General features: G+C 53.8%; 11 protein-coding genes across 11 annotated transcripts; 4 read left to right on the forward strand and 7 right to left on the reverse strand.

Moving 5' to 3' along the window:
- Nucleotides 1-302: 302 nt before the first annotated feature.
- Nucleotides 303-635, reverse strand: G647_04171 (uncharacterized protein; the record flags this gene model as incomplete). The annotated part of the gene is made up of 1 exon (XM_008728515.1): nucleotides 303-635. The coding sequence occupies one exon, from the start codon at nucleotides 633-635 to the stop codon at nucleotides 303-305; it is 333 nt and encodes a 110-aa protein (XP_008726737.1).
- A 1010-nt stretch (nucleotides 636-1645) lies between these two features.
- G647_04172 (uncharacterized protein) lies at nucleotides 1646-2590 on the reverse strand (the record flags this gene model as incomplete). Its single annotated transcript, XM_008728516.1, has 1 exon — nucleotides 1646-2590. One exon carries the CDS (start codon nucleotides 2588-2590, stop codon nucleotides 1646-1648), a length of 945 nt encoding a protein of 314 aa, XP_008726738.1.
- Nucleotides 2591-3475: 885 nt separating this feature from the next.
- On the reverse strand, nucleotides 3476-5068 carry G647_04173 (uncharacterized protein; the record flags this gene model as incomplete). The annotated part of the gene is made up of 5 exons (XM_008728517.1): nucleotides 3476-3547; nucleotides 3593-4477; nucleotides 4532-4561; nucleotides 4615-4693; nucleotides 4743-5068. The coding sequence occupies 5 exons, from the start codon at nucleotides 5066-5068 to the stop codon at nucleotides 3476-3478; spliced, it is 1392 nt and encodes a 463-aa protein (XP_008726739.1).
- Nucleotides 5069-6233: 1165 nt separating this feature from the next.
- On the forward strand, nucleotides 6234-7835 carry G647_04174 (uncharacterized protein; the record flags this gene model as incomplete). Its single annotated transcript, XM_008728518.1, has 1 exon — nucleotides 6234-7835. One exon carries the CDS (start codon nucleotides 6234-6236, stop codon nucleotides 7833-7835), a length of 1602 nt encoding a protein of 533 aa, XP_008726740.1.
- A 2207-nt stretch (nucleotides 7836-10042) lies between these two features.
- On the forward strand, nucleotides 10043-12855 carry G647_04175 (uncharacterized protein; the record flags this gene model as incomplete). Its single annotated transcript, XM_008728519.1, has 2 exons — nucleotides 10043-10269; nucleotides 10320-12855. The coding sequence occupies 2 exons, from the start codon at nucleotides 10043-10045 to the stop codon at nucleotides 12853-12855; spliced, it is 2763 nt and encodes a 920-aa protein (XP_008726741.1).
- A 283-nt stretch (nucleotides 12856-13138) lies between these two features.
- G647_04176 (uncharacterized protein) lies at nucleotides 13139-13435 on the reverse strand (the record flags this gene model as incomplete). The annotated part of the gene is made up of 1 exon (XM_008728520.1): nucleotides 13139-13435. A coding segment is annotated over one exon (297 nt), but the record flags the coding sequence as incomplete, so codon positions are not given.
- Nucleotides 13436-14638: 1203 nt separating this feature from the next.
- G647_04177 (uncharacterized protein) lies at nucleotides 14639-15652 on the forward strand (the record flags this gene model as incomplete). Its single annotated transcript, XM_008728521.1, has 1 exon — nucleotides 14639-15652. One exon carries the CDS (start codon nucleotides 14639-14641, stop codon nucleotides 15650-15652), a length of 1014 nt encoding a protein of 337 aa, XP_008726743.1.
- Nucleotides 15653-15883: 231 nt separating this feature from the next.
- Nucleotides 15884-17039, reverse strand: G647_04178 (uncharacterized protein; the record flags this gene model as incomplete). Its single annotated transcript, XM_008728522.1, has 2 exons — nucleotides 15884-16210; nucleotides 16539-17039. The coding sequence occupies 2 exons, from the start codon at nucleotides 17037-17039 to the stop codon at nucleotides 15884-15886; spliced, it is 828 nt and encodes a 275-aa protein (XP_008726744.1).
- A 1185-nt stretch (nucleotides 17040-18224) lies between these two features.
- On the forward strand, nucleotides 18225-19643 carry G647_04179 (uncharacterized protein; the record flags this gene model as incomplete). The annotated part of the gene is made up of 4 exons (XM_008728523.1): nucleotides 18225-18372; nucleotides 18439-18981; nucleotides 19064-19352; nucleotides 19418-19643. 4 exons carry the CDS (start codon nucleotides 18225-18227, stop codon nucleotides 19641-19643), a joined length of 1206 nt encoding a protein of 401 aa, XP_008726745.1.
- A 458-nt stretch (nucleotides 19644-20101) lies between these two features.
- Nucleotides 20102-21507, reverse strand: G647_04180 (uncharacterized protein; the record flags this gene model as incomplete). The annotated part of the gene is made up of 4 exons (XM_008728524.1): nucleotides 20102-20602; nucleotides 20753-20980; nucleotides 21013-21137; nucleotides 21306-21507. 4 exons carry the CDS (start codon nucleotides 21505-21507, stop codon nucleotides 20102-20104), a joined length of 1056 nt encoding a protein of 351 aa, XP_008726746.1.
- Nucleotides 21508-22617: 1110 nt separating this feature from the next.
- On the reverse strand, nucleotides 22618-26292 carry G647_04181 (uncharacterized protein; the record flags this gene model as incomplete). The annotated part of the gene is made up of 1 exon (XM_008728525.1): nucleotides 22618-26292. One exon carries the CDS (start codon nucleotides 26290-26292, stop codon nucleotides 22618-22620), a length of 3675 nt encoding a protein of 1224 aa, XP_008726747.1.
- Between the last annotated feature and the right edge of the window lie 342 nt (nucleotides 26293-26634).

A 26634-nucleotide genomic window follows, 5' to 3' on the forward strand; every position in this document is an offset into this window, starting at 1 on the left:
GCCGTCGTTGCCGCGGCTCCATCCCTTGCATCGGTGCATGTGTGTCTCCTGACGAAGCACGAGGACGCCACGGAACGTACCTACCTACGTAGCATGATGTGCTTGGTCGAGTCATTCTTTTCCGTAAAGATTTTCTCCTCTTCACCACTCAAATGCTCACATCAACTACCACCCATTCGGGCACTGTACAGTGATTCATTCTATACTGGCTCCTGTTCTCCTCAACGCATTCCCCCCTGCTGTAGTTGCTAACTCCTGCCGTTCTTTGCCACGCGGTCGTCTGTCTGGCTGAGCCCCTCCGCCTACATCTTCGCCTTGAGGTCTTCAAACAATTTCTTCAACTCACCCATATCCATCTTCTGCGCGGGCCACCCGATGCCTAACCCTTCCGTCTCATTCGGCTTCGGGATCAGGTGGAAATGCACGTGGTCGACCTCCTGGTGCGCCAACCGCCCGTTGTTCTGTAAAACATTATAGTTTTCGGCCCCCGTGGCGACGGCGATCTTCTTGAGCACATGGAGGATATCGACCAGCGAGTCGTCAGGGATATCGGTCAATTTCTCGCCGTGGTGTTTGGGGATGACGAGCTTTTGGTTGCAGACAGAGTCAGCCAGTGCGCGCGCAAGGGCAGACATCACAGCGACGGCCACACGATCGTCGTGGGGCTAAAGGGGGAAGGACAACGAAAATGGGAGGGGCGCGGGCAAAGGCGTACGGCATGTCCTTTACTGAGCGGCTGGATGTCCATGAACGCGAGGACCTTGTCGTTCTCAAAGAGCTTGAACGAGGGGATCTCTCCTGGATTGTGAACCATCGGGTTAGAATTCCTGTGTGCAAGTGTACCTGTACCTGTACTGTCTGGATCCAGGATCTTTGGCTCGCATCCATGGCCAGTCGTTTCCAAGTGGGGGAACTCTCTCTCTTGTCTCGTACCTTTGACGATCTTGCAGAAGATACAGGCTGCCATCTTGCTCATTTCTCTCTTTTGCAAAGAACGTGGCAGCGTGGGCGGGGAAGAAGGCAGGAAGGTGGAACTGGAACTGGATAGTCAACAAGTCGAGTGAACTTGGTTGGACACGCTGAGCTGCAGCGCTGCAATACGAGGACAAAGCTGAGTGAAATGCGGGGAGCGTCGAGTAAACGTGGGGATGCTGCACGTGATTTTAATAAATTGTGTTCATATTTTGTAATATCCGAAACTCGAGTTGGAGTGGGACGAGCTATTGCAGAATCCATTTCTTGCCTTTTACCAGAGATGGCCGTGGCTACGCCCAACATACTCCATTTATCAATCTTTGGAATACACATTATGCCTGCGTAGCAGCATTTTTCTTTTTCTCCTCTATTTACTCAATTGGTCAGGACATACGGTTCGAATTGGATGCTTCACTTTTTGTCTCCGAGAATATGATGGACGCAACTGGAGTATCTTGGCACTTGTACTTCTGTGTCTCGCAGCACCCGGGCTCCCATATCACTAAATCTACATGGTAACTGCAGTCCAATACTTCTATGTCTTCGGACAAGCTAATGACAATCGGCGATATGATTAGATTATTCATGTAATGTGCAGAGCACAGATTCACAAGTCGACACGGTCACTCCGTACTTCGTACATCAAATGCCTGCCTCTGAGCGAGACTTTTCAAGTGTCGAGATCGAAAGGCTCCCATGACGGCTTATGCCAATCTCCCTCCAAACATTTGATTTGACCTGGCGGCTTTTCCTGCCAAACAATCCGGTTCTGCTCCATAGATCCCTGCTCCACCATCTTCGAAACCCACCCGTGCGCGTCCTTCGCGATGATCGAGTCTTCAACCGAGTACCCGAGATTGACGCTTGGGATCACTGCAATCTTGCCATAACCAAGTCTCCAGAGATCTTTTGCCAGGTGGACCGGCTCACCAAGATGACATTCGCCCGGCACCTCCGTTCTGAACCGTACCCTTCCGTCCATGAATGGTCTGGCACCTATCGCCGCGGCACCATTCCAGCAGGAAAAGACCTGCAACGGTTGACCGAGCGAATACCGTAACCTGCTAGTCTCATGGTCCCAGAATAGATTCTTGGAGAAATCCCAAGACGTGCTTTGTGGCACCTCAAAGAACGTCTCGCCATTCATCTGTCTTCCGATCCACGAGTCGTAGAAGGTGCCACCTTCTCCATCGCCCAAGTTGTACCAGTCCATTCCGCAGGTCATGTCGGCCTCAAGAAGCGCTCGCTGCAGGATGAGTTCCAGAATGTCTTCGCCACAGGGTACAATGTCATTCAAGAAGATGATCGTGGTCGACAAGTCGAACTGATCCGGATGTCTGGTTAGTGGTCGGAGAGCCAAGTTCCTGAGCTCAGCAAGGGTCGAGATACGTTCCATGCCGTTTGCACCAGGCTGCAACTCATTGCAAGACAAGAAGTAAGACACACCGAGGTGTTCCATCTCTTTCACCAGGCTCTTCAAGATTTCAAATGTGCCATCTGTTGACCTGCCCTCTACGACGGAGATGACACAGCGATCAGGGCCGAGGAAGCGGACCGCCTCGACAATGGCGCCAAGAAGCTGCGGAATGATATGGGCAGATTGGTGGAGGTTCATTGCGAAGAAGTAACTTGGCTTAGTGGAAGGGAAGAGATGGTGCAATGTCGAGTATCTCGTTGAGTTCAGTGGGGGACATTGGAGCCGTGGAAGACCGTTCTCGCCGGAGCCCATGACCGAATCAACACAGTCATTTACTTTGCTGAGGAAACCATGCTCAACTGACCTCCCGTCACAGTCGACCTGCAGGATCTGGGGTACCGTGCTCTGAGGAGAAGCCGGGATAGAAGTGAGGCGGTGGATCGTTTCTGCATGTAGCAGTCCAGGCTTAATGTGCGACATCAGAGTGTCAGGATGGGAACGTGTGGGATAATGTGTCGTGGGGGTGAGAAGAGGTAGGTGGGAAGTAGACCAGTTTGAGGACTGATATGAAAAGCTGAGGTCGGTTGGGCTCCTGGACGTCGATCGTGTGCCATTTGGGACAGATTGGAGGCTATCTAGCACTCTGTCGATGAGGGGCTGCTCATGGAGCTGCTGGATTTCAATGAGGACAAAGAGAATGAGGAGAAGGAGAGTCTGACCCAGGGATACAGCAAATTTCCTCATGATGATATCCTTGCGCGAGCATGAAGGAGTCAAGAGATGAAGAACTGTGTGGCGAATCACCCTTGAGTTATGTACTGCGAGTGAGTCGGCCCAGCGAAATCAGCACAGAGAGGAAAGAGCGAGCAAGAGGGATATCCTGCCGAAACTGGAAACGTCACTGATCGATCTGAGGAGCACACATGTCCTAACGATGCGGACGGGCATAAGAGTACGGCCAGGGAATGAGAAGTCCTTACTCTCCCACCAAGCACCCGATACTGCTCTCTGCCCGTAAGAGCATGCCAACACTTCAAGCATCGCGACCAGTCCACTTTCCGTGCGCTCCGCCTGACGTTCCTACTAAACCGCAATGTTCTGGGTTTCATCGACACGCTGGACGACGCCAAACCGCATGTTGCCTGCATCGAACACCTACCATTGTCAGAACCGCGCTTTATACGACCACAATACACTTACCGCATAGACACATTTCAACAAGGTATCGCCGAAGATGTTGTATTTCGAATTGCCACGACCTTGAATGCCACCGTAGACCATTCCTGTCTTCTTAACAGGTGTGAAACCCAGGTGTTCCTTTTCAATGATGACCTCGGTTTGACCAACAGCCAACACAACTGTGGGCATCTTATCAGCAGGGGTGCTGGCAGGGAAGACCCACCCTCCTTCCTGTGCGTCGAATCTGGCCCCAGGAATGGTGGAATAGATCTCCGCGACCAGCTCGTCTTCAATGATTACTAGGGTGGTCCCGGTGTCCACGATCGCCGTATTATCCACCAACGCAGTCTTCTTCCCGTTGATCGTGATGAACTCAGAGTCGATCTGCCAGAACCCCTTTGTGTCATTGACAGGAGTGTAGCTGATTTGCCTGCCTGTGGCTTTCACCACGTCTTGGTCGATCTCACCGAATGTGAAGAATGATATACCCTGGTCTGGATCACCGGCGTCCTTGTAGGAGCCTAAATAGCACGTGAACAACGCCTGGCTACCGGGAATGTCCTCTTGTGCAATCATATTGTCGAGGGGCGTTTTCTGAGGGACTGGTTGGACCTTATTGAGTCTGCTAAATGCCAGCCCTAAGATGCCCTCGGAGGCCGCTTGGGTGATAAAGGAGTATGATAGTGTGTTGGCTACCTCGATCGCCTGGTTTTCAACGGTGATGTCGCCAACCTGGAGGACGTCTGTGACAACTGTGCCTGACGCTGACGAGCCATCGCCGTAACGTGCAAGCCACGTACTGCCAGTTAAGTTCGTGTAAGAAGTCGACTTGGCGAGATCATAGATTGCTGACCCGCGAGAATTGGCGAGGGCGACGGTCTGGGGCGAGAGTCGAGAGGACCAAACCTGCGATACGTTTGCTTAGAGAGTCACCAAGGAACCAATGGAGGTTTGCGTTACCCAAGTGTCGGCAGAGCCAGAGTCAAAAGTCTATCAAGACAGCATCAGAATCCATGTCCCTGACGTGATCCTAGGCAACATACCACTTCAAGTTGCTGACCAGGAGTACCAATCCAAATCGGGCAGGTGTAGAATGTGTCGTTTAGCTGATCATCTGCATTACTGTCCACGTAGTCAGTGATATTCAAAGTCGAGAGGGAAAGGTGCGTACACTTCAGTGGAAGCAGCATCGTCCTGACGTTTCTTGAGCACGCCGTTACTGTCACGATAGAACGGACCGGGACAGGCTGGCGTGATGTTGTACTTGTTGTAGAGCCAGATGAGTGATTTGCTCCCATCGGCGTCGTAGTTGGCATTGCGACGCACGGGAACCCGAGTGACAGTGGAGAGAGCTGGCGCAGCTACGAGGAAAAGGTAGACCAGGATACAAATACTGCATACTCGGATGTCAGTTATTGTTTGGAGACGACCAGGTGTAATCCAATCGAGGCCAAAGGTTCCGTCCGAGTCTTTTGAGGTAAGGAAAGGCAGATACATGGACGACGCGAATCCACAAGCGTCGGCAACCTTGTATGCAAATGGAAGATGCCCCTACCTGAGCAGCATCTTGACGTGAAGCCGTGTGTCTCTCCAATATGACCAGCAAGTTTCAGGCTAATGGGATGATTCAAGAGGTCGGAGGATGGCTCGTCGCCGTCGCCGTCGCCGTCGGATGACCGATACTGATTTTATCAACGAATGAATCTCGAAGTGTAGCGGACAGCTGTGGCGGGGTGGGAACAGTAACGGAAGACATTTGGTGTGGGAGAAGTGCCCTAGGGTATTGTTCTCACCTGTTGTTTGTTCTTCGCTCTTGTCCTACACAGATAGCCGCTCTTGCCGCACCTCAGGATTATCATCTTTTGATCTGCTTCTGGGAAGAACAAACGGCCGTGTGACTTGATCTCGAGGAGGGCGCTCGAATTCATCACTGCGACGTCCAGCCCACCATATCTCGTGCTGACCAGTTTCAGTCGTATTTTCTCAGGGAGGTTTGCACTTGATCCGGCGTTCCCCATTATACCGACTACATTGATGTTGTGACGAGGCCCCGGTATCTCGTACTATAGCGGACGGGTTTCACCAAGGTCGTCCTCTGTATTTTCCAGCTTGTACTAGGGTATAAGCATGATCAGGCGCAAGTGTGTACCCTCTACTGAAATAGGGTGCCTGCCTCAGCCACCTCCTTCAATGCTCGTCGAAGCTGCAAGGGCTGTAAGGCAATACCAAAATACTCGAATATGGGTCGAGTTGTCACGAGGTATGAAGCGTCGCATTTGTCAAGATACATCAGCATAGCATGTCGCGTGCGTGGTTGACGGATAGACGTTGTGCAAGAAGGATTGTTGCATCCCGGCGTAGAACGTGGCCCTCCAAGCGCACCCTTGCATGAAGTGCCGGCTCGGTAAGAGGAGTATACATACTTCCACCACACGGCCTAGATGTCGTTGCATCATGCCAGGTGTAGCCTTGTCACAATTTGCCTGACTCGCATGTCGTGGTTGAGTGAATGCGATTGTCAGTTTCTTTTGACAGGTGGAGCCGCGGAAAATCTTCGGTGCCTCTGATTTAATTTTCGCACCCATCGACTTTGCGCGACAAGTCTTGACTGAGCAACCACCTTTTCGCCAGTCGAGCAGCTGGTACATTGATCTCGAACAAGATGGCTGCTGATGTCCAGCCGATCGCCCAGGTCAAGCTGCCTGCCCGTCTTTCCTCTCTTACACCGGAGCAGACGTACTGGCGGTCCTTCAAATCACCACTTAACCTTCCATCTCCGACAAAGCACGCTGTTACACACGTTTCGCAACCACAGACGACGGCTCCAGGACAGACCGCTCCAGAGTTCTTTGTCGTGACCACCGGAGCACGAGTCCAACTCTTCTCCCACAAGACCCGCAAACTCCTAAAGACTATTACCCGATTTGACGATGTCGCATACAGCGGGGAAGCAAGATATGACGGACGAGTCCTTGCGGCAGGAGATGAAACTGGTGCTATCCAAGTGTTTGATGTCAATTCAAGAGCAATTCTGAAAACCTGGAAGGAGCAGAAACAGCCTGTACATACGGTCAGATGGAGCTCGAGGGAGACGACCGCCTTGATGAGCTGCGGCGACGACAGAACAGTCAGGCTGTGGGATCTTCCCAGCGATACCAGTGTCCAGACATTCCATGGCCATATGGACTATGTTCGAACTGGTGGCTTTCTGCCTGGACAATCAAGTAACGTCATGGTGTCGGGCAGCTATGACCAGACTGTCAGGCTGTGGGATTCTCGCGCACCCAAGGCCGCTGTCATGACATTCAAACATATTGCGGCAGTTGAAGATACCCTGTGCATGCCATCAGGCACAGTAATTCTCGCCTCAGCCGAAAACCAAGTCGCAGTCTTGGACATCGTGGCGGGCAGACCGCTCCAGATGATCAAGAACCATCAGAAGACTGTCACTTCATTATGTCTTGCCTCAAACGGCTCGAGGGTTGTCAGTGGTGGCTTGGATGGGCATCTCAAGGTCTTTGAAACGACGGGGTGGAATGTGGTCGCAGGCTCAAAGTACCCTGCTGGCATTCTTTCCCTATCCGTCATCGGCGTAGGCACGCCTCGAGAAGATAAACATGTCGTTGTGGGGATGTCCAGCGGCCAGCTCAGCATTCGAACCCGGTTGTCAGGTGAACAGAAAGTGAAGGAACGCGAAAGACAAAAGCAGATGGATGCACTGATAGCCGGCCGAATCGAAGAATACGACAAGAAGCAGGCGAAGAAACGACCTCGAGGCTTGGAGAAGCGTTTGAGAGGACGAGACTACGCTGGTGAAGACGCCGACATCATCGTGGAAGGCAATGTTCGATCCAAACAGAAGAAGATGCATCCTTGGCAGAGAGAGTTGCACAAGGGCAGATATCGAGAGGCTCTTGATGTTGCTTTGCGAGGCTCAGATACGCTCACCATGGTCACACTACTCAACACTCTCCGCTATCGATCTGCATTGCGTGCAGCCCTCGAAGACCGCACTGAGTCTGATCTCCAACCCATCGTTCAATGGGTCTGGAAAAACATCACTAACACAGCCTTCGTCTCCTTGTGTGTGGAGATCTCCATGAATATAATGGACCTGTATTCAAAACACTTATTCGAGAGCGACACACTTGCGAAGCAAGTCAAAAGGTTACGTGACCGCGTTCACGAAGAAACCAGTCGGGCACAAGAAGCGGCCATGACCACGGGGATGCTAGAGCTGTTAACTTCGCAGGCACCTGGGTGAGAAGGCGTGTTGCCTACGAATACAGACGAAACGTCACTACAACGACTCCACCATGATCAGCAGCAGATATATCCAGCTATCTCTCGGCCAGAGGGCTCCAGCTCGGCCTATACCTCCCCTGAAGACGCGCTGACTATTGGTGCACCATCGCACGCAGCTTGTGAGGGGCTGGTATGAGGATTCGTGAAGAGAGTCATTCCCATTCTGCAGGATCGGCTGATCCATACAGCAAGTTGCAAACTACGATCAATTATGGCTCCGATGACGACCTGCGGGAGCGTTCTGACGAGTATCGGAAGGTTCAAATTCGCCAAGCACTGAACTGACGAATTTTGGCAATTTGAGGCAGCATGGTTAAGTCCACCAAGGGCCTTCAATTCCCCACCTGCGACCAACAACATTGACAGCATCAGATATACAGTCGTTGCAGTGGCCAGCTGATCGCGCTCATCTCAGGCACAGGATGTCCTGCACGACTCGATAGCGGTGTCTTTGCTAGGATGAATGGCTCATCAAATGGGCTGGTGGAAAACGACATAGACATTGTTTACATTGCCTCTACGCTTAGTCCTCATCACCCAGAAAAGATTTCTACTGCTCATGCTGCTCAGGCAAAAGGGGCTCATTGATGGATGCCGGAAAGGTTTTTTCCAGGCGGAGGCAGTACGGCGCATGGACCCATGATTTTACGCTCGCAGTATGTCTGGGACGCAATCACCGCCAGCGAAACGGAATAGGGCCAAACAATCCGCATCTAAAGCATCAAAGGGAAATGGATACCGTCGTCGCCTGCCTCTCGTCACAAGGCTCATCCTTACGGACAAAATTGCCGAAGCCAAACACTGGCCGTATCCGGAACCTCGAAAGGAAGGTAGATGGTGTTATGGACTTAGGCCGATGAAGATTGCCGAGTACGAGCATGCCACCGGAGGCTGAGAGGGATGCAAAGGCAATTACTCAAGGGGATACCAAGGACACGGGCGAGAGTCTGCCGCACGTTATCAAGTGCCCACACAAAGAAGAGAGGACGCGACAATGTACTGAGCCAGTTCTTTGGCAGCTGAAGGAAGCCCATACCGGAATGGATGGGTAAGCCAGCCGACAGGTCCCGTGCCCTGCGCGCCTGCCCAGGAATGTATTCGTAAGTGCGAGGAAATAGTGGACACCCTGCTACTCCAATGTACGAGTACGAGTAGCGATTGAGGGTGTTCACACTCAGCCACTGCCGGTGACGAGACAGCAACCTTGTTCCTCGCTTTTTCGAAGATTTCCGTCCTGAGTTTACCTTTACTAGTCTGTGGAGCCGCTAGGCTGACACATTTCTTGATAACCGCACATACCGAAGTCACGCTTTGTGCTCTCATGCCGCTCTATGCAGCCAATACAGTAATGCACAGGGGATACTCTCAATCGCGTGGAACATGGTGCAAACAGGTTAGCAACTTTCAAGTGCTTTAAAGAGAACGTCGCTGCTTATACCTGGCATTAGTTGAACGCTAAGTTTTAATGGGCGGATTGAAGGATCAGGTAGACTGTAGTACGAGTACCGTAACACAGTATACCCACCATGGTAGATAGATACCTTACGGGGTATAAAGTGTGGCTCGTACGGGAGTATTCCGTGTGAATTTGAAGTGTGTCCATGCCCCAAAACGGCAAAGTGGAGATTCAGCCACAAAGCTTGGCATACCGGGATTAACGTCACCAAAACACTGGAATTGACATGATTGGCGGACGCGGTGCGCAACACAGCGTAACCACTGCATGTCAGTTCAATGCACACGTACTGGGTACTCGTACAGCCCGACCGAAAGAGTGCAGCTTTTCGAGACCGGCACATTCGTAATCTCAAGATAGAGCAGCTTGCTACTGACTATTAGTTTGAGACATCCGGACGCCTACTGCCGAAGAGAGCCTCGTCCGGCAGAGTCCCAGCCTTCCGCATAGTCGAATAGTCAAAATTCCGTGGCTGGAGCCTTCAAGGCTCGACCCTCACCAACCGAAAACACGTACCTGAGCTTGTCTTTCTCTCAACAATCGTTGATTCTCATAACAAGCACTCTCCTTCGCATCCCAACGACGAGCATAATGCATCCTTGACACGTTTTAGCACTTTCTCCGCCAGGAATGCTGCAACCCTTACTTCGGCTCCTTCACCCCAAACAAAACCCGCAGGCGGGAACAGCTACAAAAGCAGGTTGCACATTATGGCAGTCCGGTCAAAGGGTGTCAATGCGGCACATACAGCTGGGATCTTTGCCGACATGACGCTTGATGGGCCTGAGATTGGCACGCTGGTCGCTGTCGTTGACAGAGCGAAGAACCTTCCCAACCGAAAAACGATGGGCAAACAGGACCCTTACTGTGCTATGAGATTGGGCAAAGACGCCAAAAAGACGGACACAGACAAAAGAGGTGGCCAAACACCGAGATGGTACGCAGAGTTTCCGAAGAGTTGTTGGACAAGCTACTGACTAGCCCCAGGGACCAAGAGCTGCGCTTTACCGTCCACGACTCGCCTGACTACTACAAGTTGAAGTGCTCCGTGTTCAACGACGACAAGAAGACCGATCTCATCAGCGAGGCTTGGATCGATCTGCAAGATGTCATCGTTCCTGGCGGTGGTCAGAGCGATCAATGGCGGCAGCTGAACTTCAAGGGAAAATATGCTGGAGACATCCGGATCGAGCTGACATATTACGACACAAGACCGAAGCCAGACGTGCCGGTGGAATCGAGGAAACCGAGAGACAAGTCCAACTCGATTGCCAGTGACGCCGCAAGCACCGCTTCTGGGCCGCGTCAACTTGGACCTCGAGAGATCAAGAGACGCCCTCTCCCACCGGGCCCCGGGGGCTCCTCATCGCCAGTTTCGGCTGCCCTCACAGCATCTGAGCGATGGCCAGCAGAAGAACAGCTTGAGTCGCACGGAAAGCACGGATACACCAACTCAAATCCTCCACCTCGTCCACCGAAGCAGAAGTTTGTTCCCGAGACTCCCGACGATGTAGGATATGACCTAAACCCTCAATTCGGGCCGGACTCGTATGAGCCGCAATACGAGTCCAGCCATTCATATCATGAACGACTCACTTCCAGCGACTTTCAGAATCTCGAACCATCAAATGGCCCTTATTCTGAAGCAGAACCATTCCCTGAAGATGCTTACCAGAGGAGGCAACTTCCAGCGCAACCCGTACAACCACGATCTGTCTCAGAGCTGCCTCCACCGGAGCAACCCTTCCAACCATCTTCACAGCCGCCATACGACGTAACAAATCGCTCCTCATATCGCTCCCCGCCGGTGACACCTCCAGCGGCAGCTGCGCAAAACCAGCAATGGAACGGCAGGCCGAGCGCATCTCCCACAAAATATGCTGCTTACAGAGACAGTCCGCTCCGTCAGTCAGTCAGTCAGGCCGATATGCTGCCAACTGTGCCTAATTATCCCGACCAGCGATTCGATGAAGACGAGCCTCCCCCACCACCTCCAGCTCATAGGGGTCAAATATCGCGGACAGCGAAGCTGCCCTCAGCGCAGTACGAAGATTCTCACGATCAAACTGCCCTGCCCGCTCCGATAGCTGCGCCTTATCGAGATCCCTATGGACAGCAGTCCCCGCGGACGCCTGTGAAATTCCAGAGTGTGGAGGACAGAAGCCCGCTGCAGAGGCTTGAGCACGGGTATGATCAGTCCCAAGCGACGACTCCTCCCGCGCAGGAAATTCAACACCAAATGCCAGCATTTGAGCCCTACGAGCCGAATCAACTCGCCGACAATGATCGATATCCCCCTTTTGCTACCGAGAAGCGAAAATCGAACAATTACAACCTCGACCAACTTCGACCAACTGCTTCTGCTAATGACACTGCACCTTTAGAGCAGCTGCCAGACCACAATCTCATCCAGCGGCAGTACCAAGAAAATCCTCGGGCCGATGTCAGACATTCCATGGGCTATGCAGCACCGCGTAGAGCGCAGACATTCGACAACTTCGAGCTACAGGATGGAAGACACGCGCGCAAATCTGATCTCGTTATCGTGCGACCTCGGCCTATCAGTCCCAATCCTAGTCACACTATTCCACGGAAATCCATCACACCGACGCCTGGTGACCGTCGCAGCATGGACACTGTTCCATATGGTCCAGACTCCTATGATAGTTTCAATCCCGGAACTAGTCCTACTGTCAACAATGGTGGGTATTCAGCGTCAGAAGACGCACTAGAGGCATCTCGGCAAAAAGATATCGACAAGCTGCAAGATCAGGGTCCAATCATTGGCAACGATGGTCGGGTCATCGACCCATCGGATCATCTTCCGGCGGATACTTGGGCGCCGGAGCCTGAGAGGAAGCAACGCAGACCAGAGCATGTCATCAAAATCCGTACCAGGGAGGAAGCCAGGTTACACAGAGGCTCGGGCTCGTCGCCTTCTTCCGCGAGGCCGCATTCGATCGCAACTTCGCCATTCCCGCCGTCTCCTCATGGCCCGGCATCGTCACCGTATCATTCGTCTCCGCCCGCAGCTCTGAGTTCACCACAGGTGGAATCACCTAGTGGTCGCAACAGGCTGAGAAAACCGATACCTCAGCGCCCGCTCCCGACGGAACCATACACGCATCCTCAGTCCAGCCCCGCTGTGCCAACCTTGCCTTCAGTGGACACCCGACCAAGTCCATCGAGCCATCGATATACCATTCATTCCTCTCCAGCGGGCGGACTACCTCCGCGGCCTCCCATTTCGGACTATCAGGTCCCTGCAGCAAACAACCATAGCCCTCATGGTGGCAGCGGTAGCGGCCCGCGACGTTCCTTCGAATACCGACCAGATTATACACAGCAAACACCCACAAAAATGCCATACAGTAATAGGCAGCAGCCAGAGATGATGGGCTATGGTGGAAGACCGCCATATGGCGAAGACAATCCATTGGCGCTTGAGCTGAGTCGGATTGACATTGGGCCTTCAATGAGCAGGACAACATTGAGACCCCAAAAGGCTTACGGTGCATATTAGCAGAGGCGCTTTGCATAGGAGTTAATGACGTGTTCGAACTCTGCCGGCGTTTGGGACGACATTGGTATTGAGGTCGTGGCCAGCTGAACTATATACGTCTCAGCTTGGACGACGTTTGAGGAATAGATGGCTGGAAAATTAGGACGGCCTCACAGTACATTGGCTCTCTATGCCTGACAGGCTTGGAATTTTAGATACCCACGAGTACTCTGTATACGGGTATACGGAGTACAATACACATCTTACCTACTTCATTCACTCAATTTGTGCTTCTTTCCGCTCGGGGCCTGGGCATGAGCCTGAGCCTGATCCTGATGGGACCTCTAACGTCCATTTCCCCTCTGTCTGGACCAACTACCTCCCCGCGCTGTAAGATCTCAACGTGTCCGCCGTCTCGCAGCTCGAACGCCAAATCACGAAGACGGGGCATGAGATCGCGCCACTCGCCCACGCCCAGGCTCTGGAGCTCGCTTGCAGACAAAGACCGTGCGACCTCAGAGGGGCAGATGGTTTTGGGGTATGCGCGACGAGAGAGCAAGTCGTCGAAGCGCTCGGTGAGCAGAGTCGCAGAAGAGGGCATGTCGGTTTCGACGTACTCCGTACTAATTAGGTGTTGGAGTTCAGACAAAATGAGCGGTGCAGAGTGATCGGATGGCCTTGCATGCTCTATCGCAATCGACACGTTCGGCTAGACTGGGTGGGGAAAAGTCTGTGAGGCTTGTGGAAGCCTTGGATCACGAATAAAATCGTGTTTCTTCCAGGGCTTGCAGTCCGTACTCCGTACTGGTTGGTTATGTATCGTGGCTGGTTATTGCCACAATGCGCTGCCTTTCCTTGCCGAAGTTGCCATGGTAACTCTTTGTGCTGCCCTTAGCGGGGGCGATGTTCCCCCGGAAGTTGGAGTCTCTGTGGGATGCATTCGGTTTCTTCTTTCAAGGAGAAAGCAACCTTGAATGCATCAGGTGCACAATCATTCACCTGGCATCATAGTGGCTGGATGAGTGGTGATAGAAATCTGGAGTGACGTAGTCGATCTCTGTGCTGACTCCCCCGCGACCACGTACACTGTGCTCAATAGGTCAGATATTCCCGAAGCCGTGTTCCTATGGGTTGATGACTTAGTCACCTCGCTCATTATCAGCCAGCCTCAACCTTTCCAGATTCAGCACACCCAAGCTTCAAGGCCAGTGGACCAGCGGAACGAGCGACGAAATCGGTGTAGGAGCCGTCCCACTGGTCCACATTCTGAGACCCTGGGGTCGAAAAGAACGATGGCCTAAATGTGAGGAAGCTCAAGAGGTCGTTGTACTAGACTCCATGGTGGAAGCTGTTCATGGACGAATATCTGTAAGTACAACGGAACATGTACGAATTACAGTATGGAAAATGGCGACTGAAGAGAAGGCCGTCTGGAGCGGCTCACCATTTGTACCATGTAGAAGTCACTTCTGCACAGCTTTCACTCATCTCCGCCTCCTGTTTCAAGAGGACGCAACACTTGATTGGAACGTTGCAAAGCCCCTAAAGCATGCTGACGAAGGAACCATGTCTCCAGGCTCATGCAACACTCTTTGTCAGCATTCCCTCTGCCTTGACGATGCGGATCCGGCGGCCTCTCGGGAGAAGAGCAACCTAAGCAGTTCCAAAACAACTCGTCTTCCAAGTTGACCTCTGTGCTAAGGTATCGTCGAGCCTCTATTGTCCTCGAATCAAGATTTCAGCCCGCGACTACTGAGAGGCCACCGGCCGGTAGTGTCGAGTGTGGACTGCAAAACACATAAACATGGACCACCACCAGACGCCAGGCGGCTCGTTCGACGTGGAGAAGAACAATTCAGCCCATCCTCGTCGGTCCTATACTGAAGCCGAGCCAAAAAGCTCTCAGGTACTCTCAACGAGCTCCCCTTTACCATCCGACTCGGTCGCTACAGACGCTTTCCTCGGTCGCCTTGGTGGTGCTCAGCGCTTCTCCCTGCCCTCGACATCAACCGCCACACCGAGCACACCGGCAGATGCTCTTCGCGATCCGCCTTGGTCCTCCATCCTCTCATTCTCCGATTTCCGCAAACCGCGGCTGTGGAAGCTGGCGCTGATCGAAGGCGTCGGCACGGCCACCCAAATATTCCTCTCAGGCGTGCTTGGTGTTGCGGTCCTGCCCACCGCGACCGAGACCTCGGTCGGGGCTGTGTTTCCCGTAGCCATTGCTTCGATCGTCCAAGTCTTCCTCATCAGTCTCTTCATCTACGCCGCCGGTCCGGTCACGGGCGCACATTTCAATCCGTTGATCACCATGGGCACGTTCGCTGCTCGACTGAGCTCCCTGCCCCGGACGGTTCTATACATCATACTTCAATGCCTGGGCGCCATCGTCGGGGCATACCTGGTACGCGCGGCTCTAGGCCTGAGTCCAAGATCGTTGCACGTCGTGCCGGGCTGTTATATCGACTCGGCGCTGGTCGCGCCAGCCGAGGCATTCGCGTTCGAAAGCGTCATGTGCTTTGTCCAGCTCTTTCTCGCATTCGGGTTGGGTCTCGATCCCCGGAACGGGACTGCATTTGGGCCTTCTCTTGCGCCGATCCTCATCGGCCTGTCTTCCGCGCTGACAGTGTTTGTCAGCTCATTCGCAAGACCGGGTTACTTGGGCACGAGTGGCAATCCGGCCAGATGTCTGGGGTTCATGGCTGCGGGCGAGAGGTTCACGTATCACTGGGTCCATTGGGTGGGGCCCATCATGGCGAGTACCGTGAATGGGGTGCTTTACTGGTTGGTGCCGCCTTACAAGACCGGTTCTTCTTGAGTTTGGAGAACAGGTCGAGTTCGTGGGGGTGACGAAATTAGGTAGACAAGGCCCCCAAAGAGCATTGACCTATCGTTGGACTTGGCCGAGGGCAGTTTGTGGAAAGTCATGGTCCACGGCAGTTGAGTCCCACATGCTATCTATCTGCCTCCAACCCTCCACCCGACCTTCACAGTGGTCTCGCACTGTTGGTCGCAGCTGTTCCGGACCAAAACTTCATCCAGCACCACCTCACCTTTGGGATATACTACGATGACGGTGCTGCCTTCCGCACTGGAACGCGCCCTGACAATCGGCCCGTTTCATGGTCTTGCCCGGTTCCTCCATGCCAGGATTCCTCTTGATGCTCCCCACCAGCATTGCGCCGACCGCGACAACGGCGACCTTGTTCCCTGTGACGGGTTGGTGCATGATCATGACGTCCCTCCGGTTCTCGACAAACACGTTCAAGGTGCCCTCCTGGCTGATCGCCTGCGGATTGACCGTGTAATACGTGCCGGGGATCTTCTTGACATAGTCGACCGTCCCCGTGACGGGCGCATGCCAACGGTGGTAGTCCTGCGGAGCCAGCCTCGCGATCACGAGACTGTGCCCCCGTCGAAGTACTCTGCGAGATGGGCATCGCCGAGGAGTCTCTCAGCGTGAAGCCAAACCCCCTGATCCGATACTTGGTCGCGAGGTCGACGGTGGGGAAGGCCGTCAAGCGACAATCGGCCGGCGACGACGTGACGAGCTCGTCCTCCGACTCGTGCACGGCGTCGCGCGTCCGGGCCGATCCCGCGCGCAAAGAATTCGTTAGAGGTCTCGTAGTGCTCCGGGTCCGGCTTTGTCATCTCCCGCATGCTGTCCCAGAGCTGGAAGCCGTCCAAAAAATGGCGAGTTGTACGCCCGGTCCATCTTGACGCTCTGCTCTCCGGAGGACCTCTTGCACCCGCTTGACGTGCAGTATTTGCGCCTGTCGCGACTCGTAGTACAGCAGATGCATCCCGACCCGCACGTAGATGCTCATCTGCTCGAACGTCTTCTCCCCCGTCACCCGGTCCATCACGTAGTTTCCCACGTGGTGGCGGTTCTCGTACTCGTGGAGCACCGGGTCGGGGATGTACTTCGCCAGCCAGATATGCGAGTGCTTCACAGCAGCCCCGGCGTGGATGTGTTCCACGGGCAGGAGAGCATGATCTTGCGCCGTGGACGTGAGCGTGTCCAGCGCCGTTGCTGAGGCCGCGATGTGGGCGCCGTGCACGGGAGGGACACTCGCAACCCGCTCCATGGCGCCGAAGCGTCGATAAACTAGCCATGCCACGAACAGTAGGAAGATGCCAACAGTGAGTTGCGGGAAAAGCGACGAGGACAAGGCGGTTTGGAGATCTGAGATGCTGTGTGACATGGCTTGATACAAGTTGATACATATGATCTGTTGTCAATATCACAGGCGCAAAAGTTGAACTTGACCTTGGATTTGCAGTCTGCGTTACTGGGACGCCGTGCTTCACTTACTTGTAGGGAATTTATCCACGTATAGACGATACCATGTGTAACACACTTGCGATGCGCGACCCCCCGGTGAACTAAGCAGTGCAGGAGAGGTCCCAATCACGTAACTTGACTTGTTAGAGCTGGTCAATATATCTAGGGCTGTCAATAAGTCTGGTGCAGATGGCAGATATAATATCGGGCTCAAACAGGGAAGAGGACGATCTGATATTGCCGTGAGAACACAAAACTAATCATGTCCTAGGATAGGCGTTTGATAGGAGGGAAGGCAGTTCCGACGACCTTGAATCAGGACGTGAGGCTGTCGTGTTGAGTGGCAGTGAATTCGACGCTGAGATAGTACTTTTCGATCCAATGTGCTTTTGCACATACTGTGTACATTCATGGGCATGTTTATTGCTGAACCGGAGCTCACTCGATTGAGCAAAGGGGAAAGTTGCCGCAGAAACCTTTCGCCGGCTCCGAGCTCATGATTCCCCCTTCACTTTCACCTTCGACACGATCACGCACGATCGACTTTCGCCTCTCGACGTGATCGACTTGCGCCTCTCGACGTGATCAACTTTCACCCCTCAACATGGTCAACTCTGACCTCCTCGACATTTTCAAACCCCTATACGGCAGACCGTGGTGAGCGTTTGTGCAAGATTTTGTAAGTAGGGGAAGTCTGATCTCAGCATCGGCATATCAATCATACGAGGATGAAGGCTTGTTGAGCGAATGCGATACCTGTATCGCCACGCACTTGCTCCACTGACGGACAAAAAGCTGTGTACTTTCGCGCACGGCGCGTACTAACATTTGACCGATGTTGCATCTGTACATACATTCCTCGGTCCTGCGCGGACCGCTTTCTAGCCCACACGTTGGGGCAGAAGCGTTTCGCAACGACTCTGATGTGGCCACGGACCGTGAGATGGCCAGCGCGCTGCAATCTAATCTCAAGGCTCTGATCCTGCGTGAGGGCCTCGACGAGTATATCTGAACAGCCTCAGCTGCTCATCAGTGCCGCAGGACATCCAACCCCGAAGTCACTCCTTTGGCTGAAACCTTACAGCATCCACCAATCCTTGTAATTATGTTTTTCTCTTTCCAGTCACTGGCAATCCTTGCCGCCACCATTCCTTTCTCCCTTGCCCAAGAGAACGATGGAGTCACCACAGCTTCAACCGAGCGCACCTTCACCGCTTATGCTACTACAGCGCCCACCACTACGAAGACTATCCGTGAGTGTCCCTTCAAAGTTGCCGTTCGACCTGTCTCGACTCGAGCCCTCGATGCTAACGATGCAGGCGTCACGAAAATACTCGACACAACAACTCATACGACCACCAGCAGAGTGATTACCACCAGTCCTCTTCGCTTCACGACGGTGGTGCCCCTTACGTACCTGAGCACTCTGAATGTTACAAGCACCTTTCGGGCAACCACCAATACTTTCTCGAGCAACTTCACGACTACCGAGTATAGTACTATCAATACAACCTCAACGGAGTATATCAATGTCACCGCCACGACCGGCACCACGCTCCTGACCGAGAGCGTGGTCACGATTCCCACACCTACTGGCTTCGTTCCTGTGCAGGACAGTGCCGGGAACTACAATTACAATAGGACGTCCAAGCGCGGTGCAGAAAAGGAAGAAGATATGCTACTACCTAGACAGGACTCCGGATCTTCCCCTGATGCCACATTCATATCTCTCATTTCTATCGTCACACGTCTAGCGCCGCAGACGACTTCCACCGTTTTCGTGACTTCCACCAGAACGAGCACTCAGAGACCTGCAGCTACAGTAACCTCGGCGACTACCTCTACCATCACAGACATCATTGGTGAGCTATTTCTTTCTTCAGATCGCCTCGTTTCAATAGTCATTTTTCCTCTTCCTGCCGCCAAGCTAACGAGTATATGCAGGCGTCCCCGACAGACCAGTCAATTCGACAGTGATATCGACGTTCACCACAAGACAGAATCTGACCCGAGCTATTACTGTGCAGGCAGAGACAACCGTTGCGACCATCACGACCACCCAAAGCAACTACACGGCGATCAGAACAACCTACGCCGCCTGCGCGACCAACAATCTTCTCGGGCCCCGCCTTTCAGCCGGCAACTACATCAACCGAGTCGTTGATAACAACCGTGCCAACGTCGGATCAGGCACCAACGCCACCTCCAGCTACGAGTGCTGCACAATCTGCCAGTGAGTTCAACTATCCGTGTTCCGATCTTTCGAAACCAAGTCTGACACATTACACTCACTCACAGGGATGCCACCGACTCGTGTGACTTTGCGTACTTTGACAACTTGGCAACGACCAACAAGTGCACGCTGTACCGGTCATCGACTGCGGCTTACGCCAATGCAACCTGCTCGCATACGCAGGCTGGGTTCTTCACCGCCAACAGGACCACCGGGAATAGGTTCGTCGTGATGAATGGGCCGTGCGGACAGCTCGTCCAAGGAAATCCAAACGGGGCGTCCAATACGTGAGGTGGAGGACAATTTCTCAGGTAGAGGCTATCATCGCTTGGAGCGATTATAATGACATTTGGGGGATTATTCTGAAGGCCGATGGGCACTTTCAATTTTCATACCAAGTGTACTCGGCACGGTTACCGTGCTTAACACTGTGTATGAAGGACGGGTCATCCAATTTCGGCCGTGATCGTAAGGGCAGTAGGTACGGACGTAGACATTTCAAATGAACTAGAAACCCCTCATTAAGCCGTCTGGTTCTTAGCCACAACGTGCACCATCTTCAGAAGTATCTTGTGGCAAAAATGTCCTACCCCCGTGGTGAGGTGGTGCCATTTCGGCGCGAGATCTGCAGCCACAGAGGATAAAGTGAGCTACCGCGAGAACAGAGTCTGTATACTCTACAAACTCATCTCAATCAATCCATGCACACCGAATTGATCATACCCTTGATTTATTGTTTCTCGCGGCGGTCATTTAGCCGGAACCTCATTCACCGGCGCAACAGGCCTTCCCGTGCGGAACAAACACCTCACATTCTCAAAACACTCGCGCTCCGACTTGCCGAACGCCACGTCCGTCAGCCCGCCCATATGAGGCTGGACGACGACTTTGTCGCTGGCCAGGAAATACGGATTGACGTGCGGTTCGTTGGGAAACACGTCCAAGCCTGCGCGAGCGACGCGGCCGGACTCGAGCGCCTCGATCAGGGCGTCCTCGTCGACGATGGCCCCGCGCGCCGTGTTGACGAGATACGCGCCGGGTTTCATGGCCGCAAACTCGGCGCGGGAGATCAGGTTCGTGGTGTCCGCGGTGAGCGGGCACGAGATGGAGACCACGTCGCTGGCCGAGAGCAGGGCGTGTAGTGTGGGCGAGTATGTCGCGTTGTATTCCTTCTCCACGTCGCGCGAGAGTTGGTGCCGGTTGTGGTACTTGATGTGCATGTTGAACGCCGCCGCTTTGCGCGCGGTATACTATAGATGTCCGAGTCCGCTTCGTCAGCCGTTGGTACGCTCCGAACGAAGGGGGGGGGGGGGGGGAATGCCGAGAGATGGAGGGTGAATAGCGTGCGTGCGTGCGTGCGTGCGTGCGTGCGTACGTGCATGCAGGCATATCGCACACACCTTTCCGATCGCCCCCATTCCTACTATCCCCAGCGTCAAGCCCGTCGGGTCTCTACTCGGCACAAGGCCGTGCTTCCAGCTGCCGGATCGGAGGCTCTTCTCTGCCCTGGTCGTGTCGCGGAGCACCGCCAGGACGAGAAACATGGCCATGTCGGCCGTGGCCTCGGCGACGGCATCTCTTGTGTTGCAGAACCAGCGCAGAATCAGTGCCGGGGACGTTGCGCGGGTCTGTCAGGAGCCTGGGGACTCACTCACCAGACGTTGTTGCGCGTCATCCAGTCGACGTCGAATTCGTTGTATCCTGCAGACGCGGACGCGATGATCTTGCACCCGGGGAGCAGGGCGCCGAGGAGGTCTTCGTCGAACGGCTCGTACGGGATCGTGCCTGTCAGGTGGTTGTTTCGCATGAGCACAACACGGCACAACATCACAAGATATCACAAGATATAACATGATATATATAACACAAGACGACACGACACGACACGACAACCCCACGGGTCCGCATCCTTGCTTCCTGTTTCCTCTGCAAGCTGAAATCGACCGAACATACCCATGCGGATGATGAAGCCATCGACACGACGACCCCTGGCTACAAGCCGAGGGAGTAATTCTTGCGTTTCTCTGCGGTTCGTCGCCGGGAGGACCTCAAAGTCAAAGTCTCGCGTGAAGTCTTGGAGGAATTCCTCGCCGACGTACTTCGGGTCGCCCAGCGAGACTATGAAGGGTTTGCTGCTCGCCTCTATTGAGGCCATTGTCATGATGGTCTCGGTCCTGCTGGTGAAATGTACCGCGAATCTCAAGTATGCCAAGGTCGGAGCCTGTCGATGGTGTGGCGCCCTGTCTGGTGAATCTGAAGTACTCCGTATGGAGTATATCAAAGAAATGCTCGTCACTTGTATTGAGCCCATCTCCGCAAATGCACTGCATGTTGGGAAACATCTGCGGACTTCGCCGGGTGGTACTGTACATAGATTGAGCATTGAATTGCCGCCCTACACGCTTCTATGTCCCGAGTTGAGAGTTGAGAGTGAAGACAGGACGGTCAACCATCTTTGGTACCGATGCCTGACGACTTGATGCCATTGTGTTGATCAGAGCTCACGTTTCTTCGCGGTCGAGCGGCAGTAGCTGTTCCTTGGCCATGAGAAATCCCGGCTCTCTATAACCTCCTCGGGATTGTTGGGTGACAATCAACTTTCTTCGCCGGAGACTTGGATCATGTTGCTTGATGGCGCTTTTCAGAAACTTGGTCCTAAGTTTGGAGTATCTATGTACCAGGATTTTCTGCCTGCCTCGACACTTTATCAGTATGTTGTCTGCGCGAGGCGGAGACTAACGAAGCATGACTGTTCGCCGTGGCTGCACATGAGAATACACACTCCAGCCTGACCTCCTGGACCGGGCGGATGTCATCAAAGATGGATACATCAAGCTACGCAGAGAAAATGAATGGGTCTGCAGCGGATATCGCTCGTAATCCACCTTGGCAAGGCTGCCGCTGGACTTCAGCCTCGACTCCTCGACGTGTTATGGATCTTCAAACCATGTCAATGTACACGAATAGCTGGCCGACGCCGCATGGCTCTCTGGCTCAGTCCAGTTCCGAGAGCTCCGACCCAGACGACAGTACAGCCTTCTATTTCCTTTTCTTCACTACAATAACAAGCAGGTCGGACGGGTTTGGAACTTCCCTGGGATATGCAATGAATTGCATTGTACAACGGCACTCTTGGAAGCACACGCTGACTTCAACTACCGCAAGCTCAGCTATAAAGACATATGTTGGAAATCTCAACTCGCTGGACCGGAACCTAGCTCCTGCAGGGCGTACGACCGGCTGTGCGATCGCACTTCGCCCCATTTTACACCATGATAAACAATTCATCCCTGGGTAAGCCCTCGTCCTTCATATTCGGATAGTACGGCACCATCGCGTCCGCACTATGCACATACGCGTCATTGTACAAGCGCCAATATGGGGTGCGGACCTTCCTCGCTGGATGGAACAAGCCCGCCCAGACGTAGTTCATGACAATTCCGGTTCCCACGGCCATGCGGATGGCTTCGATGGCCTCGATGATCCGGTCGATGACGTGCGGCGACGTCTCAAACAGGTTGGGGTAGAGAAGGTTGAGAAGGTGGACCATGGCGTCTTCACAGCCTAATCCTACCACGCCGAGTGCGACGTGCTTGACGACACTCGCAGCAGTCTGTCTGTGGACTTGATCGCGGTCGATGAGTGCGTCTTCGAGAAGGGGCGTGACCGCGTAGACGTAATCCTTTGCCATCTCGCCGATGTATTCGAAGAGGAAGCTTAGGGACTTCAACACGCCGTTCTGCACGTTCAGTTCAGGCACGCGGTATTCGTTCATCAACGCAGGGAGGACGGTGAAGGGCGCGCACGTCTCTGCAACAATCCCAATAGCTACAGCAGTGCAGACGCGCGATTGCCGTTCTTGCACTCTGAGGTTGTTCAGGAGCGTGGCGAGAACATCCTGAGGACCGATGGCCTTCGCGATAAAGCCAAATGTGTTGTTTGCGGCGCGGCGGATGCCTTTTTTGTGTGCCTTCAACATATCCAGAAGCTCAAAGCAGATGCGCATCCACTCCCGCGCATTGACACTTTCCGGCCCCCGGTCTGCAATCCTGCCAACCAGGTCGATCGTGTTTTCTTGCACCTTCTCATGGCGATTTCGCAGAATCGGCGTCAATCGTGGCAGAAGGTCTTTGATAGGGGGCTGCATCTGGTTGATGCCCACGACGGTGACGATGGATCGTAACGCGCCCAGGATTGAGCCGAGGACTTCGGGATATTCTTCGCCCAGGTACTCGTACAGGACAACACCAAGCTTGCCCATAAGCGCGTCCTCGCCGCACTGCCTCATGACCATTGCGATTCGCGAAATGAGATCTGCAGCTTGTTGGCGTACCGTGGCAGACTTGTTATTCAATCTCCACAGGATTGTGCTGACGATCTGTGGGAGATATGGCTTGCACCGCGTTCCGAGCGCGTTGACCACAGTACCGAAGCCGTTGAGCATGACCACGTCCTCGATGCTCTGTTCTTGGAAGGCGTGCAAGATGCCGTCCACGAGCCGTTCTTCGAGACGTTCGCCAATGTCTGCTGCACCCAACGAGGCGACGACTTTCTCAATCGTTTCGACAGTCATCTTGCGATAGGCCTCACTTTCGTCCTTCAGATTGTTCACGATACGCTCGACGATCTCGCTCACGCCGACCTTTTGGCCGAGATCAACCGTGGTTTCGACGACCTGCCGATAGTTTCTCTTGTCCAATGCCATTCTGCGGACCCAGAAGGACTTGAAAAACTCCTGAAGTACATGTTCCTTGAGATAGCCGGCCGTGACACCATCGGTGCTCGCGCATTGGGATACGACCTTCAACACGACCTTTTTCATCTCTTCGTCGGGCGAGGCAAATTCTCGGAGCAGGATCTCCATGATCTGGCTGGTGTAGTAATTGGCGTACTCTTCGTCCATGAGGGGGATGATGTAGCCGACTGCTTTCAGAAAGCCTGCCAGACCTTTGCCACGTTGCTTTCGTGCCCCAGTCCATAGAGGGTTGAGGATATCATCGAAGCTCTCAATGCCATAAGGGTTGGCAGCTTCGGCAAGGGCGGCAATCGCCAGGGAAGTAACTGTTCTCACTTTGGCTTGTTCATCACTGAGGTTGTCCGCGATGCAGTCGACAAGGCCTTTCAGATGTGGCAACACAGCACAGCCCATCAGGATAGGGATTTGCTGGACAATCTTGACACCAGTGTGGCGAGCCTGCCATGATTTCTTGCTTCGACACACTGCGCGCAGGAAGGGAAGGAGGGCGGGAATGCCCAAAGCCGAAGCGACCACGGCAAACGCTCTAGCCGTTGTGTTTCGAACATATTCATCCACGTGGTCGATATCTGGTCTCATTGTGCTAATCATGTGCGCCAAACCTGCCGCTTTGGCGAGATTCGAGATGATTTCTCGACCCTCGACACGGGCATAATAGTCTTGGTCGATGAGGAGCGGTTCGATGACGACCAGAATCTTGTGGACATAGGGTCTGATCAGGTCGTCCAGCTTGTAGAGGACACGGTCAATAACCTTGACGAGTAGATGCCGTTCTTGGTCCTCCAATGTCTTTTCCATTAGTAGCGGTAGGATCTGATTGAATAGGGGTCCGGCCCCGAATTGCCTGGCGTTGTCCGTCAATTGTCTAAGGGCAGTCTTTCGCATAGGTGGCGTTCCATTCTTGACTTTGAGCAACAGACGCATGATTTTGCGTTCTTTTAATTCTTCGACAGACATGGCGTTCTCGTCTGCTCCGTCGACGAGCTTGCCGAAATAGGTCATATCCTCAGCCTTAAGGAACTGAAGATCTCCAACGCCAGGGATTTCGGTCGGCAATTGTTTGCCCATCATCCTCGGGTTTTCTGGTTCTTGCATCATAAACCCACCAAAGCCGGCTGTACTGGCTGCTTGCGCAGGCGTAGGCATTGCTTTCCTCGCGATATGTCGGAGAGGTGCATACCCAGGTGGTGGTTCAAGAATAGTGTAGCCCTCTGTAGGAAGCATCATATCCAGCTCTTCGTCTGACCAGGGCGCACTTCGGGCGGAGATCTCTCCAAACGTTCCTGGAACTGGTGTAGCCAGTCCAGCATTCCCGATAGGCGTAGCGGAACCGAGCGCAGGCGCCTGATCCCATCTCGAGCGTTTGGTTGGCGCTGGCGCCGTATCTGGTCCTGGGGCTTGGTCCCATCTTGAACGCTTCTTTGCATCGGCATCGTTTGGTGCAGGGGTGGACTCGCTGGAGACATCCCACCTCTTCTTTCGCTTCCGGCCCGTGGCTTCGACGGTTGAACCAGCATCGGCATTTTCCTTGTCTGCTTCTTCTTTCAAAGTGGGTTTATGTTCTACGGAATCATCACCCGCGGCCTGCTTGTCAGCAATGAGTTTCTTGACCCGTTCTTCCTCGCGCTCAAGGTCTTGTAACTGCATGACCTCACGGTAGGTGGCACCGTCTGCGACAGCGGCATGTTTGTTGGCAGCGAAGGGATCGGCTCGAGTGGGAGTGAGCGGGCCTCGATCAAATCTTCGCTTCTGGTAGTCAGATTCGCGGTCTGCTATTCTGGCGGACTTCTCACGGCCAAGCAAGATATCCTCTTCCTCTGCACCTCCGGTCGCAAATTCATTCATCTGGTCCTTGGTGGCCGTGTATTGTCCGACGAGTCTCCGGCTATCGTCCGCATCGGGCATGTCGTCGTCTTCGCCATCCGCGGGAAGGGAGGTGTGGTACCCGGCGTACTTATCGCCGCCATCTCGGTCGTAGAGAGTGGTGTCAAAGCTCTCAGTCACAGACGCCTTGGTGGATGAGTCAGTCCGCTGAGTTGATGGGTCGAAGGCCTTTGAACCTTTCTTGCCTGCGGCTTGGGAGTTGCGCTCCGCCTGCAGACGCCGCACGGTCTCGAAGTCGGCTGCCAGAGCTGTTAGCGCGTTTCTCAGAAGCAAGAATGGTGAGTGCGTACCGTCCGACATCTTTCAGAGCGGCAGGGGTCGGGATTGAGGTGGTCGGTGGTGAGGCTGCTTGCACATTCGCGGGCGACAGCGAGATGAAGTTGAACTGAGGGCAAACTTTAATTAGTCACCAGTTTTTGTCATGTGATCTCGGAGTTTTAATTTTCCGCAACGGATATTTTCCAGAACCAAGGGATTTCCCGAGGCGTGGTTCGTGGCTGCATCGACCCCACACTTGATGCTGCAGATGCACTCCTTTCCCTTCCACTGTTGGCCGTTGTAATCCCACCAACACCCTGCAGACTGGACGAAGTTGGATGCTGGCGTCCCCCGACCTGACCACCCCTACACTACTTGAAGATC

The sequence above is a fragment of the Cladophialophora carrionii genome (assembly GCF_000365165.1).
Source record: "Cladophialophora carrionii CBS 160.54 unplaced genomic scaffold supercont1.3, whole genome shotgun sequence".
NCBI classification, from domain to species: Eukaryota; Fungi; Ascomycota; class Eurotiomycetes; order Chaetothyriales; family Herpotrichiellaceae; genus Cladophialophora; species Cladophialophora carrionii.